The following is a 26,829-nucleotide window of genomic DNA, read 5'->3' as shown; positions in this document are numbered from 1 at the left end:
AGCAGACTCCCTGTTGAGCAGGAAGCCCCATGCAGGACTCAAAATTCCAGAATCCTGAGATCATGACTGAGCTGAAGGCAGATGTTTAACCGACTGAGCCACCAAGGTTTCCCTAATCCATTTTTTTAATACTTGTGTGATAAAGTTAGTGGTTTGGTGGTAATCTGTGGCACAGAAGGCAGCTGGACACAGGGCCCTCTAGAATGCTGAGAGAAGCACCTTAATATTCTTTGGGCTTTTTTTTTTTAATTTTTTAACTTATTTATTTATTTATTTATTTATTTATTTATTTATTTATTTATTTATTTATGATAGTCGGGGGGGGGGGGGCAGAGACACAGGCAGAGGGAGAAGCAGGCTCCATGCACCAGGAGCCCGGTGTGGGACTCAATCCCAGGTCTCCAGGATCGTGCCCTGGGCCAAAGGCAGGCACCAAACCACTGCGCCACCCAGGGATCCCCAATACTCTTTGGGCTTAAGTGAATTTCTCTGAGGGAGTTGTCAAATGACTTTCCTCTGGAAGCCTGGGACACTTGTCTCTCTCTGTCCTTGGTACTACAGAGATGGCCATTAGTCCTCTACTACGTTGACAGCTTAACAGGCAGTTCGGACGCCAAGACTTAGATTCTCCACCCTCATTATTATGGGAAAATAAAAGAAAATAAATCCCAACAGCTTCAATTTACTTAAGGGAAAATGATTCACAGAAACATTTTCTCCATGAATAACACCACTTTGAAATCAAAAGGTCTTCCCCGCTCAAAGGAAATGAGCAGATAAGGTAACTCAGGTTTCCAAAGTTCTAAATATTCTGAAAGTTACAATGACTTTCACAGATTAATGAAATGTCTGAGTCCATTATTGCTAAGAGTTTCCTTAGTGATTAGCCCAGACTCAAATCAAAAACAAGGTGGATATGTGAGTTTTAAAAAATTTTTCTGGAAGCCAAAGTGCCAATTCCTGTTAGATGAGAAAACAGACCACAAACACAGGGAATATCCCATATGTCAAAATGAACACACCAGATTTCAGAAAAATACGATATACACATTACCTTGCATTCAGATCATCATGAAAGCTGGAACAATGTTTTTCCAAGATAATGTAAATGACAATGAATCACTACTCCTCTAAAAAGCTCCTTGAAAACGAAACCAAACTTTTTGACCTCCCCCCGCCTTACTCCCAAAAGAAAAAAACAGAACAAAGCAAACATCTTGACCCTTTTTCATAACACAGACTACTAAAAGACTACTTTGAAGTTTCAAAGATTTTTCTCATGTTATCTTCAGAGGTTTAGGACTTCCACTTTTGAAACCTGCAGCCTACTGTATGAGTCCAAAAAAGTCTTCCCTGGGGCACCTGGGTGGCTCAGTGGGTTAAGCAGCCGACTTCAGCTCAGGTTATGACCTCAGGGTCCTGGGATCGATTCCTCCATCCAGCTCCCTGCTCAGTGGGGACTCTGCTTCTCCCTTTCCCTCTCTCCCTCCCCCTGTTCATGCACTCTCTCACTCAAATAAAAAAATTAAAATCTTAAAAAAAAAAGTCTTCTCTATTGCCAACTGCAGTACGATGAATATAGAGAACACTGTAAAACGTGTAGAGTAGGTAATATAATATACAGGGTGTAGATACTACATTTCTGTTTTAAAACTATTATTAAAAGCGTTTAAAGTTGGAACCATTTCTGTAAGGTTTTTAAAATAGTGTTTTTCTCGGATACATTATTATTCGTATCTAGAAAGAATACGAGGATAATGCAAAATTTAACAATAGCTTTGCCCCTCAAAAAAAGTACGATGGCCATCTATTCTGTGATTTTTCAATTTTTTAGCGATGAATACAATTAACAATGGTCTGACTTCTGAATAGTGCCCATCTTTAATATCCTTGAACTCTCTTCTTTCTAACGTCAATCCATTCTTCCAATCTGTATTAAAATTTTTATTCTAGTGCCACATTTTTTTCCTCTTGAACTTCATGTGCTTCCACAAAATACAATCCTCCCAAAAGTTAGAGCCCGAGATAGGATCTGAACTGCCATACCTCAGTAGTGTTAAAGCTTCAACACATAAGCAGGAATTAACTTACTTATCAGCACAATACTAATGATTCTCCAGTGGCCACAAGACAGGACTTGAAAGAACAGGACTTGGGTCAGTTTTGTAGAGACTACAGATCTGAACATTTGTGCAAGCCTGGAATAGCCAGAAAGACACTAGTGGTGCTGATAATGTGTACAAAAAGAAAAAAAGGTGACCTTACTTCTGTTATAGGCTAGCTTTTCTGGTCAATATGATGTTAATATGCTTAACAAATACCAGAGAGGAAGTCAATGACTTACCCTTCCTTTGGTTTTTCTCAGATCTCACCCTGCTTCTATTAATAACATGTACCTAGCTCCTGTAAAATTCAGCTAAGCTGAAAACTCATTAAAATCAAATTAGTAAGTTACTAAATATTTAAAGTTTATGAGAATAGTAGAGTATAATTCCATATGGTTAAAGAAAATGTATGCATCTGCACATGCACACGAGTGTGCACATGCACACACACGCACACACACAAAGGTTCTCACTATTCACAGTAGTTCTGTTCTATAAAGAAGCTCCAAGAAGTACTGAGCTAGTGAATACTGAATCACTGCTCCCAGGAGAAATACAGTTAGGTCCCTGTGAGCCAGTGATCACAACATTTTTGTTGACCAATCAATATATAGCTTTGTTTAGTGTGTGTTTGTATTTAAAGACACTTATTCTATATAAGTTGATTCACGAACATTGAACTCATGCCAACGGCACTATAACTTATGCCTGAATTAAGTGTATCTATTGCAACCTTCTTGTGCTTAGGTACACTAGACAGCACGCTGGTACTGTGTATGTGTGTGGAGCATTTTTTAAAAAAGATTTATTTATTTATTTATGAGAGAGAGAGAGAGAGAGAGAGAGAGAGAGAGAGAGGCAGAGACCCAGGCAGAGGGAGAAGCAGGCTCCATGCAGGGAGCCTGATGTGGGACTCGATCCCTGCTCACCCACGACAGCACTCGGCCTTCTTATTTCTGCTCTCATAATTGAAACAAGTATCCCCTCCATGGTCTGTTTAATGTCACGTTTTTCACATCTTTGTGCTTTCTGTTGTTGATTTTACTCTTTAAAATGCCCCGCACAGGGATGCCTGGGTAGCTTAGCAGTTGAGCATCTGCCTTCAGCTCAGGGCGTGATCCTGGAGTCCCCAGATTGAGTCCCACATCGGGCTCCCTGCATGGAACCTGCTTCTCCTCCCTCTTCCTGTGTCTCTGCCTCCCTGTGTCTCTCATGAATGAATAAATAAAATCTTTAATAAATAAATAAAATAAAATAAAATAAATCTTTGATGTTATTTACTTGATAACATACCTTATTGATTTCTTGTGTTAGAGCTTGAACTGAATATATGTTCAGACTTCCATTTTCCATAATAGATGCAATGTACCGTCCATGTGGGCTAATTACTGATGAGCTAATTCCTTCATCAAGGCTCCCAATTTCAAAGAGAAGTTTACAAGTTTGTATATTAACAAATCTCATTATGCCATCTTGACTCAGCACTCCAAGAACCTAAGAGTAGAGAGAAATAATATATGAATAATATATGAGTCCCGAAGGTTCGCAACCCCGCCACCATGTCTCAGGCTGAGTTTGACAAAGCTGCTGAGGATGTTAAGCACCTCAAGACCAAGCCAGCAGATGATGAGATGTTGTTCATCTACAGTCACTACAAACAGGCAACTGTAGGCGATGTAAACACAGAACGGCCTGGGCTGTTGGATCTCAGAGGCAAGGCCAAGTGGGATGCCTGGAATCAGCTGAAAGGGACTTCCAAGGAAGATGCCATGATAGCTTACGTCAACAAGGTAGAAGATCTAAAGAAAAAATATGGAATATAACGGCTGGATTTGGCTGCCAGCAGTGCATTTCGTCTAAACTGATCTAATGTCTTGTTTTTCTAATACTGTGGATGACATGAAATCATGCAAATAGCCCGTTAATGCAGGTCCTGAAGACCATGCAGGACGTGGCTCCAAAAGAGTAGGGGCTGCCATGGTTACTGACCTGCACTGAGTAGTTTTTATCCAGAAATCAATTAAAGTTGCGTCTGTTACTTAAAAAAAAAAAAAAAAGTCACATTTAAGTCCCATGTCTCAGATGTTAACCAGACTTACAGTGATCATTATATAATGTATACAGATATCAAATCATTATGAAGCTAATGTTTATGCCAATTAACACCTCAATGTTAAAGTCAGTCAACTCTCTGAATATCAAACTACACACGCTCACATGTACCTTGCAAGTTAAAGAGGAGAACAAAGATAGTTCAGGAATTGATATGCTCTTTCTCAGAAAGTATAATGTCCTACATTTATATTACTAACCTGATTAGAGCCAGCATCAAAACTATCGGGGAGAAATTCTAGGTGGCGGATGGCTCGAACTCTAGCAGGCATCTGAATAATTCTGAATAGCTGTTTAGCTTCCAAGCACCACAAGTGAAGGTGATTTGATTTCCCTCCAGCTGCCAGGATTCGACCATCTCTGTGGAACAAAAGGTGAGAAAGTAGGACTACATGAATTGTTTACAGTAGTACTGTCCACTATCACCCCACATGACAGAAATGTTCTCCATCTATGCCACCCAATATGGTCACTACTGGCCACAACTTGAAATGTAGCTAACGGTTCTGAGGAAGTAAAATCTTAATTTTATTTAATTTTTACTAAATAGTCCCATGAATATAGTAGCTATCATATAGGAAAAGTTCAGGTTTACAGCATATAGATTTTTTACCTATTGTATTAAGACACCAGCTTAACAAATACTTGTTTGATGACCTGATTGAGGATTTCGGAGTAACATTTATCTTTTATAGTGTAATCTCAAAGTCACCTCTATTCAACTTTCTATATTTCACATATGACTATACTGAATTGATACAGCACTGTTACATGAAAACCCAAAAAGCCTCAACTTTTTTATTTTACTTTTTATTATTATTTTTAAAGATGTTATCTATTTATCATGAGAGACACAGAGAGAAGCAGAGACATAGGCAGAGAGAGAAGCAGGCTTCCTGTAGGGAGCTGATGTGGGACTTGATCCCAGGATCACGCACTGAGCCGAAGGCAGACACTCAACCACTGAACCACCGAGGTGCCCTTCAACCTTTTTTTTTTTTTTTTTTTTAAAGTTAGTTAGTTATGACAAAGAGAGAGAGAATGTGCATTTGTGCAGTGTGCACCCATGAGTAGGAGGAACAGAGGGAGAAGCAGAGATGTCTCACTGAGCAGGGAGCCTGACTTGCGCCTTGATCCTAGAACCCTGATATCATGATCTGAATGAACTACCCAGGCGCCCAAACCCCAGCTTTTTTTTTCCTGCTCAAAGCAAGCTACTTTTACAAAGTACAAAAAGAATAAGCTGGTTTGACTTGCAATGTTGTTCACTCATTTGCCAAGAACTTGTAAAGAGTCTACTAGAAGACAGGTATCATTTCAGGCACCAGGAACATAATGGTGACCCAGGCAGGTAAGAGTCCTGCTCTTGTGGGATTTTCAGTATAGAGGAGGGGAAACAAATGAACTTTACCTCAGCTGACGGTAAGTTCTCTAAAGAACTATAAAATAAGATGGGAGTTATAGACTTGGGAAAGGAGGAAGGTCTCCTCCGTGAAAAATGTGAATGAGACAGCTGTGGGATGATTTGGAAGAATTCCATGCTGGTTGGTATTCCAGACTGGCCGACACTTTAAGTGTTGAGAAAGGAATAAGGTTAGCACCTAAGGAAGAGAGAGAAGCCACACTCAAGGGTGGTTGGAATTGTTCAATAGGAGGAAAGAGAAAACCTGAGGCCAGATGACAGAGGCCATAGGGATATTATGGGGAGTTTGGCTTTTATTCTAAACACAAGGGAATGCCTTTCAAGGAAGTTCAATAGGGAAGTGACATGATTTGACTTATGACTTAAAAAGGCCACTCTATCAGGGCACCTGGGTGGCTCAGCCAGTTAAGCCTCGAACTCATGATCTCAGAGTCTTGAGTTCAAGCCCTGCACTGGGCTCTACACTGAGCATGGAACCTACTTCAAAAAACAAAACAAAACAAACCCCAAACCCCCACTCTATCTGCTATGTAGAGACTGACTTTAGGAAATGAAATTGAAAACAAGGAGACCAAATAAGGAGTCTATATTATAGAAGTCTGAAAGAGACCAAGGGAGTTAGAGTAGGGTCATAGCTGTGGCAATGCACAGATCAGACCAATTCAAGATATTTGATGGAACTGACGGGATTTACTCATGACTTAGAAGAGGGTGAGAGAAAACAAGGAAATAATATATTTTCTAGCTCTTTCCACTGAAAAGGCCTAGAGACAGTGACCAGATTAGTCACAAGGAGTACCCCTAACATCCAGATTAGTTTTTGAACTTTTATTTCCCACTAAAACAAGCCCAGGCTCTTTAGAAAAATGGCTGATTCCAGGTTTGGGACAGAAAATGTATAAGGTAAGCCTGGAACATCTCGTCAGATAAGAAAGAATGAGAGCGGGGGATCCCTGGGTGGCTCAGCGGTTTAGCGCTTGCCTTTGGCCCAGGGCGCGATCCCGGATAGAGTCCCATGTTGGGCTCCCGGCATGGAGCCTGATTCTCCCTCCTCCTGTGTCTCTGCCTCTCTCTCTCTCTCTCTCTCTCTATGTCTATCATGAATAAATAAGTAAATAAATCTTAAAAAAAAAAAAAAAAGAAAAAGAAAAAGAATGAGAGCTTTCAAAACAGACCACTGGGGTTGTTATCAGAAGGGTTCAAAGCAGTCAAAGAGGGGAGAACTAGAGCATCACAAATAGTGATATTAATGGATTAAATCATATCAACTACATTTAAATCCATTCATTCACAAAAATTAAAGGCAAAGCTTTCATTGGCGACATGTGGAAAATGCCAATAAGCCAATTCGTTATTTTTTACAAAAAAATTTTTAAGGGTGCCTGGTTGGCTCAGTCAATTAAACTCTGTCTAACTCTTGATCTCAGGGTAGTGAGATTGAGCCCTGCATTGGGCTCCATGCTGGGTGGGGGACCTACTTTAAAAAAAAAAAAATTTTTTTAAAGACAGGGAAATCAAGCATTTATCCCACCTTTCCTTTGCAACTATAAAGTAACCAAAGAGTTGATGAGAGGACGTTTCTTTCTATAGTAGGTTTCTAGTTAATAAGGGAAGAAGGAATAACAAAATTAGCATAGCACTATTTTGCTAGCCTCGAATGCAATACTGATTCTAGGTCATGATCAGCGATGGCTGCTAATATCACAAGAGAAATGTTCATCTGATTAAAGCATGCAAACCACCTATCATTATCATGTCTTCTTGACCCCAAATCAAACCTAAACCAGACCAAGCCTCCAATTTATAGAAAATATAGGTGTGACCAGTATATAGGAAACAAGGTGAGAGGATCATATTAAACACCATCACAAGGATCCAAAAAGCAAAACCTGAAATACAGAGAGCGCTATAGGACAAATGACTGTTCCTTAATGAATAAATTGCAAGGAAAATATTTAAAAAGGGATATATCATCCAAAACACTGTGTGAACCTAGTTTGGTTCCTGATTTGAACAAAAACTGTGTATATGACAATATTAAGAAATTATTCATTTTTAAAAAGTATGATAATGGGTTAATTAACTGGACTTTAAATAAAAACTTGGAAAAGGAAGTGATAACAATACTAAAGTTATGTTCTAAAAAGGACTCTTTCCTTTAGGGATACACACTGAAATATTTATGTATGAAATGATACGCTTGGATTTTGCTTTAAGGAAATGCAGTAGGTAGTAGGAGGTAGTAATAGGTTGAGTTACAGATAAAATAAAAGTGGCTATCAGATGATTATTACAGTTAATAAAAATGCTGTAATTAGGGCTTCCTGTATTTTTATATTTTTGTGTACATCTGAAATTTGCCACAATAAATTAAAAAGTTCTATAGAACATATATAAGTTTGAAGCAATTTTTTTTCTCCTATGAAAGAAAAGACAATGAATAGATAATGAAAATGGAATGAAAATTTATAAAATTTTACTGGAAACTAGATTTCTTAAAAATTCTCAGTGTTTTAAAAAATGTACATTTGGATCAGAGAGGGAAACAAACCTTAAGAGACTCTTAACTATAGGAAGCAAAGTGAGGGTTGCTGGAGGGTGGGGGGATGGGGTAACTGGGTGACAGACAAAAAGGAGGGCACATGATATGCAACCGATGAATCATTGAACTTTAGCACTGAAGCTAATAATATACTATATGTTAATTAGTTGAATTTAAATAAAACAAAACATTTTTAAAATGTACATTTGGGGGGCCCAGCTGGCTGGCTCAGAGGAGTGTATGACTCCTGATCTTGGGGTCACGAGTTTGAGCCCACGCTGGGTATAGGGATTACTTTAAAAAATAAATACATTTAAACAAAAAGTGAAATGCACATTACCTGGTTACGGCAAATACTTTGTATAATATACTAGAGCTTTCAGGTGGAGCTGGCAATTGATATCTGCAAGAAAGAGTATCACATTCCCAGGCGAAGATGGAATTATCTTTAAAACAGCTGAGGATGGTGTTACTTAATGGTAAAAAGAAAACCTAAAGATAGAGGAAAAGTTATTGTTCATATAGCCAACAGCTTCTTTAAATTTAAAATTATACAAGTTGTCAATTTTTCTTTTAAAAAATTACTTTTTCTTAAACTGGAAAAAAATATGACATATGACAGGATAATACTGATAACTCATATACTATTATAAACTGAAAGGAAAAGGTAAACAAACTCCTTTAGAAAAAATCAGGGACTGAAATGACTAAGCAATTCATAAAATACAAAGTAACAATTTTAAAATATTTAACCTTATAAAAGATTCAAATGAAAACAATATTTTGTGTATCAGATATACTCTAACACAAATGAACATATACACAAGCTATACATACACTAACATATGTACTCTATAAACTACCTTCTACTATAAACATGACCTGAAATACTAATTACTCATAAAGATTACAAATATTAAATATTGGTGAGAGTATAGGAAACCGGCACTGTCCTCCTGGCTGCTGGTAATAAAAACTGGTTACAGATAATATACAAGGTATCTCAACAACCTTGAGAAGAGAGGTATGTATCTTTTCTGAGCTAGTCAGGCTGCTTCTAAGAGTTAATCCTTTCTGGGGAAAAAAATCAGCAAAGTGCTTTAAGGTAAAGGTATACAAATGTTTGTTGGGCATTATTTATAAAAATACAAAAAACAAGTTTGTTGTTGAAAACAAAACTATGATATTTTATCAGTGACTCAATCTTTTTAATGGACAATTGAGACTGGACTTGATAGTAAAGTTGGAAATACCACTTTATTCTAATGTCTGTTCTTCTATTGTATAAGCACTAAACAATGCTGACTTTTCTCTTTTTTTAAGATTGTATTTATTTATTTATGAGAGACACAGAGAGGGAAGCAGAGACACAGGCAGAAGGAGAAGCAGACTCCCTGCTGGGGAGCCCGATGAGGGACTTGATCCCACGAACCCAGGATCATGACTTGAACTAAAGGCAGATGCTCAACCATGAGCCACCCAGGGACCCCCTCCTTTAAAAAAAAAAAAATTATTCATTCATGAGAGACACAGAGAGAGGCAGAGACATAAGCAGAGGGAGAAGCAACAATGCTGACTTTCGATAACACAAAGTTTTAGTTAAAATTCACCATTTTCTCCTAAGAATTTCAATGTCCTCTAATATGATTTTGTGTCATTTGTATAAAGCACACTAAGGGAGGAAGGGAAGGAAAAGAAAGGAGAGAAGATGGAAGAAATCTATGCCCTAAGACTGTCCATCCTCTCAAAAAAACCTCAAGTGACATTTCCCATGGTTTAATCTTTAGTTCTATCTCTAGCTCTTTATTCTTTGATTCCCATCTAGAGCTGCCATCTTAACTGCATTACAGCTTATTGTTACTCTTCATATTTGAACATATTTTGTCATTGTTTCCACCAGTTTGTCTTTATAAGCTTTATTATTTTTTGAAGAGATATGATTTGTTCTTGTGTTGGAGAAGGAACAGGGACTAAGGAGGCAGCACACCGTGAACAATTTGTAGCCTCTCATTCTGACCCTGGATTTGTCATACACCTTCACCGTTTAGTAGAGTCAGAGAAACCCTGTTTTCTCTTGAAATGCTACATTCTTTGGAGATGAGGTGATCACCATCTTTAACACTGGAGTGTCTCTTGAGTATTTACAATTTGGAGGCCATCCTCATAGTAGTAGTGAGAAGGAGTGGACCAAAAGGAGTAGTAGTGAGAAGGAGTGGACCAAAAATGACTGTCTGAGGGTAAAGCAGGATCAACACCAAATCTACTGCGGCTTTCTCCAAGTGTTATAGACATAATGAATCCATAGGCACCTAAATAAAATACTTCTGCAACCCTGCATCTGCTTTGTGTTGTCACCAAGTCTGTTCTATACATACAGTTAAAAAAAAATCATTTCTTATTTTTAAAATATTTTATTTATTTATTCATGAGAGACACCGAGGGGCAGAGACATAGGCAGAGGGAGAAGCAGGCTCCCCACAGGGAGCCTGATGTGGGACTTGATCCCAAGACTCTGAGATCACAACCTGAGCCAAAGACAGACGCTCAACCACTGAGCCATCCAGGTGCCCCAAGAATGATTCTAATAGTTAATGATATTACTATAAAAATTTCAAGGCCTGAAACCTGTAATTTTTTTTAAGTTTTTTATTTATTTATTTTTTAATTTTTTTTTAAGAGGTGCAGGGAGGGGCAGATGGAGAGAGAAAGAAAATTTTAAGCAAGCTCCAAGCCCAGCGCGGGCCTCACAATCGATTGTGATCGATCTCACAACCCGAAATCATGACTTAAAATTAAGAATCGGATGCTTAACCGACTGTAACCGACTGGGTCACCCAGGCACCCCAAGAAACCTGTAGTTTTTATAATAATAGTTGAAGGCTGTTATTATGAACTATTTTTCTTGTATACATATAACAGTATCTTTTTAAATAATAAATAGTGCTTAAAAACCACAACTCTTACATACACACATACATAATGCACTGTGGGACTTACTGGTTAATTAAAACAATCTACTCAGTGTTCATGCTAATAAGATACAATAAAAAATGCTAATTTGACTGCTGCCCTTGTCTAATTCAATCCTCACTTTTGTCCTTGGCTCACTTTGTCAAAGACAATCTCTGATAGATTGTTTGCCAACAGATTCAGGAAGATTTATAATAGAAAGGTCTTACTGAAAGAATTTGCAATAAATACAATGTAATCTAAAACGAATGCACTGAAACGCTGTTTGAAAGCCAAGGTCGAAAGAGTGACTTAAGATTTTTATTATAATTAGCAATATTTTTCTAGAAAAGTAATAAAGTTTATTCCTAGTGGGAGAAGCAAAAGCTTAAAAGTTAATGAACACCAACTGCTATTTTAGGGGAATAGCTGTGATAGATTATTGCCTACATGATTATTCATTACTAGATTTGTGATTTTAATTGCCAGATTTTAATGATTATAAAATTGTTCCTAATGAATCATGTCATTATTTAGATAGTGTCATCTCTTGACAGTCATAAGCTTAGTAAAAACTTCAAAAGCACTAACAAAATTTGCTTTTTGGAAGGTTGGCTGAAAGGGTGGGGCTGCTGCTTTTCCTTATAAAATGCAAAAATCTTAAGCTTTCCAATTCACTTTTGAGAGGTATGTGGGCTCTTTTCAAAGTTGAGAGTTCAGTATGGCAATAAAGGGCAAGTCAAATGCACAATTCAGCAAAAATTTAGTGTGTGCCCACTAAAGAGACTAAGTTCAGTAATACATTCTTTGTTAAATGTTTCTTCATATCCATCACAAAAATTTTTCCAATACATACTGAACCATAGTCATCAGAAACTCTAGATTTATTCAAAAACCCCAAACTAAATATTTAAATATTCTACTTTGAACATCAACAAACTAATAGAAATTTACTAATATGAAGCAGTGTAATTGACTTACCCGAGAGGCAGTATGGTATAATGGAGAGACTCTACACTAATATGAGCTTAGATTAAAACCACAAGTATTTGATAAGCTATGTAGACATGGGACGTTACTAATGTCTCTCAGCTTCAGATCCCCTTTTGTAAAATGAGAGTAGTATCTACTTTTAGGATTAAAGTTTAAAAATAACTAAACAAAGTGTTAGGTGCATAATAAATATTCAATAATTAGTATCTATTGCTATTGGTATTAATTATTTCTATTGCCAGGCACAAAACCAGTGGAAAGATGTTGGGAGTGACAGGTTCTTTAAAAACATTTTGATATCTGGGCCTGGGTGGCTCAGTCGGTTAAACGTCTGACTCTTGATTTAGGCTCAGGTTATGATCTCAGGGTGATGAGATGGAGCCCCCTGCAGACTCCCCACTAAGTGGGGAGATTCTCTCTCCCTCTGCCCCTCCCCCTACTCATTCTCTCTCTCTCTCTCAAAATAAATAAAATCTTAAAAAAAAAGGAAAAATATTTTTAAATCAAAGGTCCATAGTTATTAATTTGAAACCCTTGGTGCTAAATTGTGTTCCAGAATTCAGAATTATTTCTGACTTGAGAATGGTAATATGATATTCTGTGATAGAATGCAGAACCCCTGGGTGACCCGGAGCAATATCCCATATTCAAACACATGAACATTTCAGCCTTGTGTCAATTCAGTTCAGGTTTTGCTGCCAAGTGAATTCAGCAAGATCAGATTTTGCCACCAAGTGAACTGCTTGAAAACTTTTGGGCTTCTGAATTGCTAATGAGGTACCATTCATCTATTTCACGTAGTTCAAAAGAAATACAAGTTATCTTACAGCTCTTTTTTTTTTTTTAAGATTTTATTATTATTTATTCATGAGAGACAGAGAGAGAGAGAGGCAGAGACACAGGCAGAGGGAAGCAGGCTCCATGCAGGGAGCCCGACGCAGGACTCGATCCCGGGTCTCTACGATCAGGCCCTGAGCCGAAGGCAGTGCTAAACCACTGAGCCACCCAGGCCGCCCCTTACAGCTCTTTAAAAAGATACCTAACTGCACTGAGCCACTCCTGTAGTAGAACCAGAAAACAGGTAAGAACAACGGACAACAGCAGAAGCAGCTGCAGCTGACTTAGAAATAAGCACTTGATACACCAAAGCAGATGTTAGGTCTAGATTGCTTTGTAGAAGCTACCACATTTGGTCCTGAAGCCAACACTAAGATATGGGCCACTACTATCTGCATCTTACGTATAAGGTAAATAGCCTGTCGAAAATGTTGAACATGAATTTATTTAAGACTTTTTTTTTTTAAAGATTTATTTATTTATTTATTCATGATAGACATAGAGAGAGAGAGGCAGAGACACAGGCAGAGGGAGAAGAAGCAGGCTCCATGCCGGGAGCCCAACGCGGGACTCGATCCTGGGATTCCAGGATCGTGCCCTGGGTCAAAGGCAGGCGCCAAACTGCTGAGCCACCCAGGAATCCCTACTTAAGACTTTAGATTTAACTTCTGGCTTATAAGAAATACAAATCAGAGAATAAGTTAAATGACATAGCAATGAACAATAAGACAAATTCAGAATTTGGGGCATTTTCCAGGACAACTGGCTTGGTTGCTCTCAAAATAAATAAAAGAATAAATAATAATGTCATGGGAAAAACGGTAGAAGATTATTTTATTTTTAAAGATTTATTTATTTGAGAGAGAGTGTGCATGCAGTGGTGGGGGCAGGGGAGCAGAGGGAGAAGGAGATGGAGAATCTTCAGCAGACTCCCCACTGAAGGCAGAGCCCAATCTCACCACCCTGAGATCACGACCTGAGCCAAAATCAACAGTCAGACACTTAACTGACTGAGCTACTCACGTACCTCATAGAAGACTATTTTAGATTAAAAAGAGCCCTCATGAGACTCAACATCATTTGTCACCATGTATCATACATACAAAAGTCACAGAAGTTCTATATAAAATACAGAATCATGGGCAGCCCAGGTGGCTCAGCAGTTTAGTGCTGCCTTCAGCCCAGGGCCTGATCCTGGGACCCGGAACTGAGTCCCATGTTGGGCTCCCTGCATGGAGTCTGCTTCTCCCTCTGCCTGTGTCTCTGCCTCTCTCTCTGTCTCTCATGAATAAATAAAATCTTTTAAAAAAAATCAAATACAGGGATCCCTGGGTGGCGCAGCAGTTTGGCGCCTGCCTTTGGCCCAGGGCACTATCCTGGAGACCCGGGATCGAATCCCACGTCAGGCTCCCGGTGCATGGAGCCTGCTTCTCCCTCTGCCTGTGTCTCTGCCTCTCTCTCTCTCTGTGAGACTATCATAAATAAAAAAAATAAATAAATAAAATAAAAAATTAAAAAAAATCAAATACAGAATCAGAAAATGGAATGAAAACATAGATTGAGTAAAAATTAAGAAGAATAAAAGTTTTACTTTAAGATTAGTTCACAATTACCTCCTGTTTTCAAAGAATAAGCCAGGAGTAGCAACAATCTGACCAGCCTTCAGTTCCTGTATAGCCCAGGGGCTAAGAATGGTTTTTACATTTTAAAATTATTTCACTGTAGGGACGCCTGGGTGGCTCAGCGGTTAAGTGTCTGCCTTGGGCTCAGGTTGTGATCCTGGAGACTCAGGATCGAGTCCCATGTCGGGCTCCCTGCATGGAGCCTGTTTCTCCCTCTGCCTATGTCTCTGCCTCTCTCTCTGTGTGTCTCTCATTAATAAATAAATAAAAATCTAAAAACAAAATAAAATAATTTCATTGCAGATGGTTATATAAGTACATGCACAATATCCTCAATTTTACTCTGGGTCTGCAAAACAAGAATATTTACTACCTGGTCCTTTGAGAAAAAGTTTGCAGGTAACGTACAGACTACCATGTTCTCTTATTTTAGAACAATATACCTATATCCATACTGCATACTATACATATGTTTTCTAAATTTTATTCTCGTATCACTAACAACTGGAGTCTTACATTTTAAACTAAAATGTCTAAATGACCAAGCAAGGCTAGATTGGCAACTATCCAGCATCTAGTAATTTTAATTTCATGGTAAAAAGAACAGATGGTTTTTGTGTCACTGTTTCATAACTCTGTTTCCATTGTGGGTTCAATTCCCAATGTGCTCTGCTTTGGAATTTAATTTAGTACTAAAGCAATTAAAGAAGAAAAGACCTACTAAGATATTTGGCCTAAACCCCTGATGAGTAAGCTGGCTACAACTTTTATCTATTTTTAATTATTAAAGGCAATCTAAGGAACTGAGATTTCCACAGAGACTATAAAATAAATTTCTGGTTGACATGCACTGCTAGCTGTTCATGTTAATGACCAAGAAATTAAAAGCAATACTGCATGTATAATATAACCTGAAGCAATAGAATGAATCACATGGGAGACTCAGACAATCCTGACAATAGTATTAGGCTAATCAAATGGAAAAAAAATTAAGCCTTAAAAGCAAAAGAGGTGGGTATTTTTTAAAAAGTGATATATGTATACAATCGAATACTCATCAATAATAACAAGGAATGAAGTACTGAAATGTACAACCACATGGATGAAGCTCAAGACCATTATGTTAAAGGAAAAAAGCTTTACATATACCATTACTGACTAGCTCTATTTATTTGAAATTTTACAACAGACAAAACTTAATGTACAGTAGGAAAACATCAGGACAGTGCTTTCCTTGGGATGATGGTAGTAATAGGTCCAACACAGGTTACAGAAGTATATGTGCAAACTGTACAAAACTGAACAAATAAATACTTAAGATTTGTGTATTTCATTATATATAAATTTCACATTAGCAAATACTGAACCCTAACCAATTAAATCCAGGCTTAAGTATTTATGGGCAAGTATACTGATGTCTGTAATTCACTTTAAAATGGGGAAAAAAAGGGCAGCCCCGGTGGTCCAGCGGTTTAGCGCCGCCTTTGGCCCAGGGTGTGGTCCTAGAGACCTGGGAACGAGTCCCACATCAGGCTCCCTCTGCCTGTGTCTCTGCCTCTCTCTGTCTCTCATTTATAAATAAATAAAACCTTAAAAAAAATGGGAAAAAAAAGAATAGAGGACAGAAAGATGGACAGATCCTTAATATAGCACAGTACCATAAGTAAAAATAGCATAGGAATACATTAATGATAGAATCTAATGGTGCACATGTGTTCACTGTGAATTTCTTACAAATCTACTCTATGTTTAAAATTTTTCAAAACAAAAACTCAGTAAGTTATAAATTGTAGCCATAGGTAACATCTTTAATCCTGTGGGCCACTCTGCTTTGCTTGTTGCTGAGTTACGAGAACACAGCTAGGTGGGACAAAGTGAATCATTCATTAGTCTTCCATCATCTATAAACCCTGCTGACCAAGAAACTAGTCTTGAGAAGCACAAAAGACCAAGATGCACCCCACCTCCACTGACCTTTTGTATACCCACAGACTGTAGAATATTCAGCTTTCTTTTTCTCTGAAAGGTATCCAAGTCCCATAGCTGTGCCGTATCAGAAGAAGTAGTGATGGCGTATCTCCCTGATGCGTGCACAGAGATCGAAAATACTGATGATTCATGTCCTCTCATCCAACTAACTAGCTCCTTGGTAACTGTGGTGAAAAGTAAAAGTTACACAGATCAAACACTATCACCAAAGAACAATTTCAGTTGATGTCTAGGTATTTCTATGAGGCACCTTCATTAACATCTACAAAAGTAAAAGCCTAGTTGGCCGGTTGATAAAATGCACAAATGGAACATGTTAGTAACATGAATATCGTGAACACGTGAGGAGATGGGGACAAATGAAAAAGGGTTTAAGAAATGCTTCAAGTGTGACAATAGGGAGTTTGGGCTTTCTCTTGTGAGTCATAGTTTTATCTCATAGAAGAATATCATAGCTGGTGTGTATTTTAGGGAGAGCACTTTGAAGATACGTGGTAGATACATCGCAAAGAAGGAAGAGATAACAAATTCACTTTCTGCTGTAATAATCTAGGGAGGAAACAGGAAGGTCTAAACTAAAAAGGTGATGATGGAGAAAAGAATAAACTCAAGAACCGTAATGGAGAAATTCAAAGGACTGTGTGGTCAAATAGATGTGTTGAACTAAAAGACGAGTTAGGTCTTCAGTGGTTCTAGCTTAGTTATGTAACTAGATGGCAATACTACTAACTGACTTGAGAAATACATGAAGAGAAACAGATCTAGCAGTATGGGAAGCAGAGATCATGGATTTTTTTTTTTTTTTTTGTAATGAATTTGATTTCTAAAACTGATCCTGAGGTTTGTGTATATCCATGCGAGAGAGAAGCATAGAAAACAGCCTGGTGGGAAAAATACCAAAAACCTCACGACAATTATCACTGGGTCATAGAATTAGAAGTGATTTGTGTATTCTCTTTACATTTTCCTGTGTTTCCAAGTTTTCTATGGTAGGCATGTTTTACTTTCATGATTAGAACTTTTTCCTCCAGAAAGATGAAACTGAGAATAGTCAGAAAGCACGATGTAAATCTGGGAAGCATTAAAAGACACAACGTAGGTAGAAATTGAAAGCAGAGCAAACAGAGAAAGCACTGGGGGAAGAGTTGTAGTTTCCAAACACCAGTCTAAAGTCTGGCATTAGTTAATGATCAATTTTTCATTGGTCTTCAGTGAAATGAGAAAAATAAGGATAATGAAACGAGTTTTTCATAAAGCTAAATTTATTTTTTTCAAGATTTTATTTATTTGGGAGACAGAGAAAGAGCGATAGCACATACAAGTTGGGGGGGAGCAGCAGGCAGAGGGAGAGAGGGAGCAGCAGACTCCCCGCTGAGCAGGGAGCCGGATGTGGGGCTAGATAGATCCCAGGACCCCGGGATCATGACCTGAGCTAAAGGCAGATACTTAACCACTTGAGCCACCCAGGCACCTCTCATAAAGCTAAGTTTAAAGTACTACCTTTCAATCTAGTATTATATCCTTCTAGTAAGTTCTTTTATGTTAAAAAAAAATCTTGTTTCATGAAATGAAGTTTTATTGTTTTTTCTAATGTCAATTAGCAAACTTAAAAGTTGACAACCCATGTGGGTTGTTCTTCTGCTTTCTCTTTAATTGGGGAAAAAAATCCAAAAGTCCAGGTACCAGGGACCACTAAAATAACCCAGGAGAGGGGATCCCTGGGTGGCTCAGCAGTTTGGCGCCTGCCTTTGGCCCAGGGCGTGATCCTGGAGTCCCGGGATCAAGTCCCACATCGGGCTCCCTGCATGGAACCTGCTTCTCCCTCTGCCTGTGTCTCTGCCTGTCTCTCATAAATAAAATAAATAAATAAATAAATAAATAAATAAATAAATAAATAAATAAATAAAATAAAAAAAACAACAGGAGAGAACCTACTAGGAAGCAGTTGGAAAGGTAGGAGGAGAAGCCAGAGAGAGAAGAGAATGAAAACTAAGGTCCTGATGTAACGCAAGGTGCTAAATGCTACTGAGAGGTGGAATGAAAAGTAGGAGGGTTTCAACAATCAGAGGTTCTGAATGACCTTGGAGGTATGGGGGGGTGGGGAGAAGCAAGTGGCAGAGTCCACTGCTAGAGGTGGTGAAGCAGCGGGATTTAGCAGCCAAGAGGGAGGTAGTGAAGACCACATCCCAAGGAAGGGGCTTCACTGGTGAGGGTAGGGGGGGTTCAACAGACAGAAGAGACTGTGAAAAGACAGACCTGAGGAGAGAGGAGAAGAGCATGGATAGAATGGATAGAACCCAAGTGAAGCAATCACAGAGGAGTATCAACATTTCACCTTTTTTTTTTTTTTTTTTTTTACAATTTTTGTGATAGCAATGTTTGGAACATCAGAGATTGGAGACAGGGTAAAGTCCATTGATAGGTAACAAGTTTAATGATTATGGTCATGCCAACATCTACAGAGTGGAGTATTACATGCTGGTTTTAAAATACTGTCTGAATGTTTAATGAGGTTAAGAACACGATCCCACAAAACAATGCAGATAGGATGAGCATATGTTTGTTAGAATGTAAGAGAGGTGGGGTGCCTGGGTAGCTTAGTCCATTAAGTGTGGGACTCTCAGTTTGAGCTCAGGTAGTGATCTCAGCGTCATAAGATGGAACCTAGGCTCCACTCAGTGGGGAGTCTGCTTGAGATTCTCTCTCCCTCTCTGCCCCTCCTTCTGTTCATGAGTGCAAATGTGCTGATGCTCTATCAAATAAATAAATAAAAGCTTAATAATAAAAAAAGAATGTAAAAAAGGTATATGCAGAGAAAACAGACTGGAAAGATAGGTCCCTACTATAGAAACATGGACTGTGTCTGAGCATTACTGAAGGACGTTGAGTTAGCCTCCTTACACGCACAGTGAGAGTGTAGTGATGATTAAGAGCAGGGACTCTGGAGCTAGGCTTCCAGGATAGGATTCCTGGCTCCACCACTTACAAGCTGTGGGACCTTGGTCAAGTTACTTCTATGCCTCAGTCTCCTCATCTGTGAAATGGAGATAACAGTATCCATCTCCGTGCATTTCAGGACAATGAAAATTAGTATGTATAAAGTCATAGAACAGTACTTGGCAAGCAGCCCAGGTGGCTCAGGGGTTTAGCACCACCTTCAGCCCAGGGTGTGATCCTGGAGACCCAGGATCGAGTTCTGCGTTGGGCTCTCCGCATGGAGCCTGCTTCTCCCTCTGCCTGTGTCTTTGCCTCTCTCTCTCTGTGTGTCTCTCATGAATAAATAAATAAAATCTTAAAAGAAAAAAAAAAAAAAAGAACAGTACTGGGCAAAGAGTAAACAATATATAAGTGTTAGCTATCACTAATATTACTACGGTTATTATCTTCCTTTTTCTAAAATAGATTTTATTTATTAGAAAACATGCTCACATGGGGGAGGGGCAGAAGGGGAGAAATGAGCAAACTCAGCATTGAGCCCGGAGCTGGGGCTCAAACCCAGGATCCGGAGATTAGGACCTGAGCCAAAACCAAGAGTTCGATGCTTAAACACCTAAGCCACCCAGGCGCCCCAGTTATTATTATTATTATTTAAGATTTTTATTTATTTATTCATGAGATAGAGAGAGAGGCAGAGATACAGGCAGAGGGAGAAAGAAGCAGGCTCCATGCAGGGAGCCTGACATGGGACTCGATCCCGGGTCTCCAGGATCAGGTGCTGGGCTGAAGGCGGCACTAAATTGCTGAGCCACCTGGGCTGCCCTCAGTTATTATTATCTTTCTAAATATTCTATCAATTACTTCAATAATAAGAAAAAAAAATACAGTTGAGATACCTTTTTTCTTACTAAGAGATTCATTTTACAGAACTCTAAATTCTCTAAAAGTAGACGACATGGTGTAAAATACATAGGCTATATTTGAAAGTTATTATTCTTGTACCTAAGTACAAGAAGGAACTGAGGCTTCAGAGAGAGGTCTGGCTTTTGTTCAGGTTCCTGAGGAGCATTCTCTAAACCCTAAAAATTTCCCCAGTTAAGAGGTGTCTCTGTTATTCATGGCTGGTCCCTTGGACAACAACAGATGGCTTATCTAAGGAGAGAATCTCAGAGCCGGGTCTGGTCACACAAGAAAGACTAGCCATGTGAGTGAACAGAAGGCTGGGGCTCTGGGCCATGTGATATCTGCCCAAACACTCCAAAGAGAGGGGAGGGCTGGAAATTGGGATTATTACCCACCAGTCTGAATTCAAATCAGTCATGTTTACATCATGGAGCCTCCATAAAAGTCCTGGACATCAAAGCTTAGTGAATTTTTGGTTTGGCAGTACTCAGTGTGGATGGCCACTTGCTGATGCTGGGAGGGTAATATGCCCTAAGGGGAATTATCAGTTTCTCTTCTGGGAGCCTCCCACATTCTACCCTATGTGTCCTTCCTTTACCTGATTCCAATTTATATCCTCCTGTTGCATTAAAACCACAATTGTAAGCAGAGTGCTTTCCTAAGTTCTGTGAGTCATTCTGAATTACCAAACCTGAGGGTAGTTGTGGGGAACCTTGAATTTGTAGACAGCAGACCTGATGGGAAGATGGTCCCAGGACCCCCAAACTTACAGCTGATGTCTCAAATGAGGTCATTTTGTGGGGACCTCTGCCCCAGACTGTACAGACTGACAAACTCCTTGCAGTACTTCAGTCTAAATTTTACTCTTATTCAAATGATAAATAGAAAGACTTCTTACCTGTGTCGAAACATTTAATAGAATAATCAGCTAATGCCACAAGGAATTCAGACTTCCTACGGAGATTAAAGGCCAGAGCTGTGCATGCTTGTGCTGTTCGCTGAACAAGATTAAACCTATTAAGAGATTACCACATTAGTATTAGAAATTCTTCCAACAATCATAAATTTTACGTTGGAGGAGTCCTTAGAGATGAAGAAAACGAAACCCAGAAAAATGAACTCTTGTTTCGGTAGGCCAAAAATAGATGCTGAAGAGTTCCGTCTGCCATGTACAGGAACTTGGCACTTACTTAGCAGGTTTTAAGCCTAGCAGAATTACGACCAGCCACGGCTTTTAGGAAGATGATTCTGGCAGCAATGGCAAATGGATAGAGGGACAAGAAGAGATCTGAAGCAAGCTGCTAGAGAGCATCTAACCAGAGTTATGGGTATAAAAAGGAAAGGACAAACAGGACAAGAGTCAGGAGTCAAGTGGGTGTACGGCATGGTGATGCATCAACTATGAGGTGAGGAGGGAGGAATCAAGAATGATGAAGGTAAAAAAAAAGATCTCAGGACACCTGGGTGGCTCAGTGGTTGAGCGTCTGCTATCAGCTCAGGGTGTGATCCCAGGCCTGGGATTGAGTCCCACATCAGGCTCCCTGCAAGGAGCCTGCTTCTCCCTCTGCCTATGTCTCTGACTCTCATGAATAAATATATAAATCTTAAAAAAAAAAAAAAAGAAAGAAAAGCGATCTCATAAGGTCGTTGTGATGATTAAGTGAACTAATACAGTGACTAAATGAAATAATATATGCTAAGTGCTTAGCAGAGTACCTGGCACACAGTTACATTAATTTACTAAAAAAAATCAGGTTTTCAAGAGTGGGCAAAAGAGGGATGAGTTTGAGGATAGAAAATAAGTCTGGTTTTAAATATGTTGAGTTCAAGGCCTTTGCAAAATGTTTAGAGCTGTACTGTCCAAGAAATATAACACAGGCTGCAGGTGTAATTTAAAATATTGTAGGAGCCTTTTTACTTTGAAAAAAAGAAAAAGGTAAAATTAATCTTAATAACATATTTTTCCTAATATGTATATATTATGATTTCAAAATTTAATCAATAAAATTAAGGAGATATTTTACATTATTTTTTTCATACTAAGTCTTCCATATCCACTGTGTATTTTACACTAACAACACATCTCAATTTGTTTTTTTTTTAATATTTATAATTTTAACCATTTTTTTTAAGAAGATTTATTTATTTGAGAGAGTGAGCAAGAGAGCATGAGCAGGGGGAGGAGCAAAGGGAGAAGCAGACTGCTTGCTGAGCAGGGAGCCCAACGTGGGGCTCAATCCCAGGACCCCAGGTTCATGACCTGAGCCAAAGACAGATGCTTAACTAACTGAACCATCCAGGTGCCCCTGACACATCTCAATTTGGACTAGCCAACTTTCAGTCTCCAGAGCTTGATGCAGCCAGTGGCTCCTGCACAGGACAGCCTAATCTAGCCAGTAGGTAGTAGAAGTAAATCTGGATTAACAGTGTTTGCATGGCAGCTGAAGCCTCAGGCTTGGTATTGATGAGATTATCAATGAGAATGCCTGGAGCATAGAATGGAGCAGGCCCAGGAGAGATGCTCAAGCAGTACAATGAAGGGACAAGCACTAGCAGGAGAGTCAGTGAAACAAGGGGAAAAATTGATCAGAGAAGTAAAAAAATCAGGAAAGAGCTGTACCTTGAAGCAACAGAAAAAAAATTCTACAGAGGATGTGAAGACGAGTATTTAATGGAATGAGAAGTGAAAGAGACATTCGATTAGGCAAGTAAAATTTCCAAGGGACCCCAGCACAATGGGTGTTCAAATCAGGCATGCCTGATTTCAAGGCTCAGCTCTGCCACTTACTCTTCTGCTCAGATGTGAATATTTAGAGAGAGAGAGAAAAGGGACAGTGGACAAATTAAAAGAGAAGAACACTCATGGTGTAAAGTCCCAGGGATGGCCTCAGAAGATGGAGATCAGTACTGGAAGAAACTAGGATCACTTACTTTATGAATAAACCAACCATATGGATGGCTGTGTATCTGAGGCTGTGTTGGGGAAGAGGAAGGGCAGCTTGAAAGTGTTTGTTTTCTCATGAGTGAGGAGGCCAGCCAGTCGAGCAAGAGTAGGATCGCAAGAGTAGGATCGTACACAAGGAGATGAGGAAGCAGGCAAAGGTCTGGAATTGAATGAATGGAGGAGAGTGGGAGAAATAAGAACTATTGACAAAATAATAACAATTGATTAGCAAACGAAGGGAAGGAATCAGTAACGCTCAGGTCCATTATCTAGTAACGGAGTCTCTAAGTAATTTTTGTTTTCTCTAGCAGCGGGAACAGAGAAGAGACAGTTGTATGGACTTAAGATTGAGAACTGGTAGCATGCGTTAGGCAAGGGTAAAGGGTGGGAGAATTGTGACCGTTACTTTTTTGGCAAAGAAGAGAGACAATGATTAACAGATATCTAATAAATTACAGAGAAATTCATTATCTACTACGACCTCTTCTTTTCCTGAACAATTTGAGAATAAGTTACTGAGATCATGATTCCTACAAACAAGAAAATTCTCCCATATAATTGCAATACAACTATCAAAATCAGAAAATTACATTTATATATTACCACAACCGAGTCCTCAGACCCCCATTCAGTTTTGCCATGTGTCCCTAGTAATGTCCTTGACAGCAAAAACATCAATCCAGATTCATGTCTTTACTTTTCAGGTCTCTAGTCTCCCTCAAGCTGTAATAATTCTTCTGGTTTTTCTACAACTTTCATGACCTCAACCCTCAAGATTATGGGCCATCCTATGTATGCACACAAACTTCGATCTGTCCCACTACTTGTGTCATCATTTGATAAGGTAGTGTTTGCTATACTTCACCACAAAATTAATCTTTCCCCCTCTATAATTATTTTGTGGGGAGCTGCTCTGTGACTATGTGAGTATCCCTTTTCACTAACTTATTACAGCATGAATTCATAGATTTCTATTTTACTCAGTGGGTTAGTACCCATTATTATCATTATTTATTTTGCTACAATGTCTCTAATACAGGGGCTCTTTTAAGCCACCATTATGTCCTTTTGACACTCTGTGTTTTTTTAAGATTCTATTTATTTATTTGAGAGAGAGAGAGAAGCAGATTCCGGCTGAGCTGGAAGCCGATTCGGACTTGATCCCAGGACCCCAGGATCTCAACCTTAGCCAAAGGCAGCATTTAATCGACTGAGCCACCCATGTGCTCTTTGACCCTTTATTTTTTTTTAAGATTTATTTATTTATTCATGAGAGACACAGAGAGAGAGAGGGGCAGAGACAGAGGGAGAAGCAGGCTCCCCGCAGGGAACCTGATGTGGGACACGATCCGGATTCCAGGATCATGCCCTCAGCCTAAGGCAAGATGCTCAACCACTGAGCCACCCAGGCATCTCGACGCTCTTTCTTTAAACAATTCCTTCTTTCTGGCTACAAAATGTTAAAGGCTCACCTTGTACTTTGCCTGTCTCTATCCTAAAACTGGCCGTTTCTGCCAGGATCCCTGATTACTTTTAGCAGATCGTGGTATTTAGAAAAAAAAACGGTATATTCATTGCTACTGGGGCGTTGTTGCTCCCAGGTCCTATGAATGGACTACGCTAGGAAACATATGAATATGTAATTCATTCACTCACTCATACATCTATTCAATTCTATGTCCAGATATTCAAAACCAGCAGTGCACACAGGTATATCCAATTCCAATCTGGTACCACAGGATTCATTCTAGTTTTCTACGTTCCTATATTTGTAACCCCCCTTCCTGATCGGAGAAGCCGGGTCCCCATTATCCTCAACATATTTACTCACTCGATCAAAGCTTCCTGTCTTTCCCATGATTGCCCATCCCTCGCAGAGACACCTGACTCTGCCAGGTGGACAGGCTCTCCCTCCCACCTACCCGCCCCCCGCTGCTTCCCTTCATCAATCCCACCTAACTGCTTCTGCACTCAGTTGTTCAGCAGAGGAAGCAGAGGCAGAAGCTGAAGATCAAGTCTTTAAAACTGCTAGATGTACAAGGGGTGGTGGAAAGGGAGGTGGGCAGGGGACTGGGGTGACTGAGTGACAGCACTGAGGGAGGCACTTGATGGGATGAGCACTGGGTGTTATGCTATATGTTGGCAAATTGAACTCCAATAAAAAGAAATTTTTTAAAAAAAGGAGTAATGGGTATCATATAGGCAAAGATATAGAGGGATGACGTCAGTGAGCCCTCTTGCTCAATTATAGAACTCAACAGTTAAAACCAGAAAGACAAAACCACTTAACTCATGCTCTAACTGAAACCCATTTTTCTTATTTCTTACCACACGATTTTTAGTATACAAAATTCTTTTTTTAAGTTTTAATTCTAATCCTAGTGAATATACAGTGCTATATTAATTTCAGGTGTACAATATAGTAACTTAACATTTCTGTACATCAGCCTGTGCTCATCACATCAAGTGCACTCCTTAATCCCCTTCACCTATTTACTCTCTTCCCTTTGTAACCAATAGTTTGTTCTCTATAGTTTAGAGTCTGTTTCTTGGTTTGCCTCTCTGTTTTTTTCTCCTTTGTTCATTTATTTTGTTTCTTAAATTCCATATATGAGTGAAATCATGGTATTTGTCTTTCTCCGACTGGCTGCTTTTGATTAGCGTAATATTCTCTAACTCCATCTCCACGTCATTGCAAATGGAAGTATTTCATTAATTTTATGGCTGAATGATATTCTATTGTATGTATATACCACCTCTTTATCTAGTCATCAGTTGATGGACACATGGGCTGTTTCCATAGTTTGGGTATTAAAAATAAAGCTGTTGTAAACAGGGGGGTGCATGTATCCATTCAAATTAGTATGTTTGTATTTGGATAAATACCCAGAAGAATGATTGCTAAATCATAAGATACTTCTATTTTTGGCTTTTAGAGGAACCCCATACTGTTTTCCAGGTGGGTCACACCAGTTTGCATTCCCACCGGCAGTGAGAGAGGGTTCTGCTTTCTCATGTTTGTCAACATCTGTTGTTTCTTGTATTCTTGATTTTAGCCATTCTGATGGGAGTGGGGTGGTATCTCATTGTGGTTTTTATTTGTACTTCCCCGATAGTGAGTAATGATGAGTATCTTTTAATAAAAAATAAAAAAATAAAACTGCTAGATGTGTGTGCACCTGGGTGGCTCAGTGGTTAAGCAGGGAGCCTGCTTCTCGCTCTGCTTACGTCTCTGCCTCTCTCTCTGTCTCTCATGAATAAATAAAATCTTAAAGAAAACAAAACTGTAGATGTGAAAACCGTGACAATAATGTACGAAGGAAATTATGCTCTTTCAAAATTGCCTGATAAAGTACCAGACAGTGATAAGATAGCAATAATAAATTTTTAAATTTAGGGAAAAACAAGCTACTAGAGATACCATTCAAACTGGAACTTGAATCCTCTAAAAAAAAAAAAAAAAAAAAAAAATC

General features: G+C 39.0%; 1 protein-coding gene, 1 long non-coding RNA gene and 1 pseudogene across 6 annotated transcripts in view; 2 read left to right on the top strand and 1 right to left on the bottom strand.

Annotated features, from left to right (window-relative positions):
• TBC1D31 (TBC1 domain family member 31) overlaps positions 1 to 26,829 on the bottom strand; it is a 68,239-nt gene that overhangs the window by 37,060 nt on the left and 4,350 nt on the right. For 2 of the 3 annotated variants that reach the window (XM_077847102.1, XM_077847104.1), the window contains exons 3-7: positions 21,311 to 21,426; positions 16,558 to 16,736; positions 8,523 to 8,674; positions 4,418 to 4,577; positions 3,399 to 3,599 (exon numbers count right to left, since the gene is read on the bottom strand). In XM_077847102.1, coding sequence (XP_077703228.1) covers positions 3,399 to 3,599; positions 4,418 to 4,577; positions 8,523 to 8,674; positions 16,558 to 16,736; positions 21,311 to 21,426 — 808 coding nt within the window. The remainder of the gene's footprint in view (positions 1 to 3,398; positions 3,600 to 4,417; positions 4,578 to 8,522; positions 8,675 to 16,557; positions 16,737 to 21,310; positions 21,427 to 26,829) is intronic. The other variant, XM_077847103.1, reaches the window with a different exon arrangement.
• On the top strand, positions 3,660 to 4,145 carry LOC144282866 (acyl-CoA-binding protein pseudogene; annotated as a pseudogene).
• Positions 12,740 to 26,829, top strand: part of LOC144283260 (uncharacterized) — a 38,871-nt gene continuing 24,781 nt past the window's right edge. For 2 of the 3 annotated variants that reach the window (XR_013351714.1, XR_013351713.1), the window contains exons 1-3: positions 12,740 to 12,901; positions 14,887 to 14,982; positions 24,061 to 24,200. This is a non-coding gene — a long non-coding RNA (uncharacterized LOC144283260). The remainder of the gene's footprint in view (positions 12,902 to 14,886; positions 14,983 to 24,060; positions 24,201 to 26,829) is intronic. The other variant, XR_013351715.1, reaches the window with a different exon arrangement.

Source organism: Canis aureus, chromosome 14 (genome assembly GCF_053574225.1).
Source record: "Canis aureus isolate CA01 chromosome 14, VMU_Caureus_v.1.0, whole genome shotgun sequence".
NCBI classification, from domain to species: Eukaryota; Metazoa; Chordata; class Mammalia; order Carnivora; family Canidae; genus Canis; species Canis aureus.
This window is presented reverse-complemented; position numbering and strand designations above follow the sequence as displayed.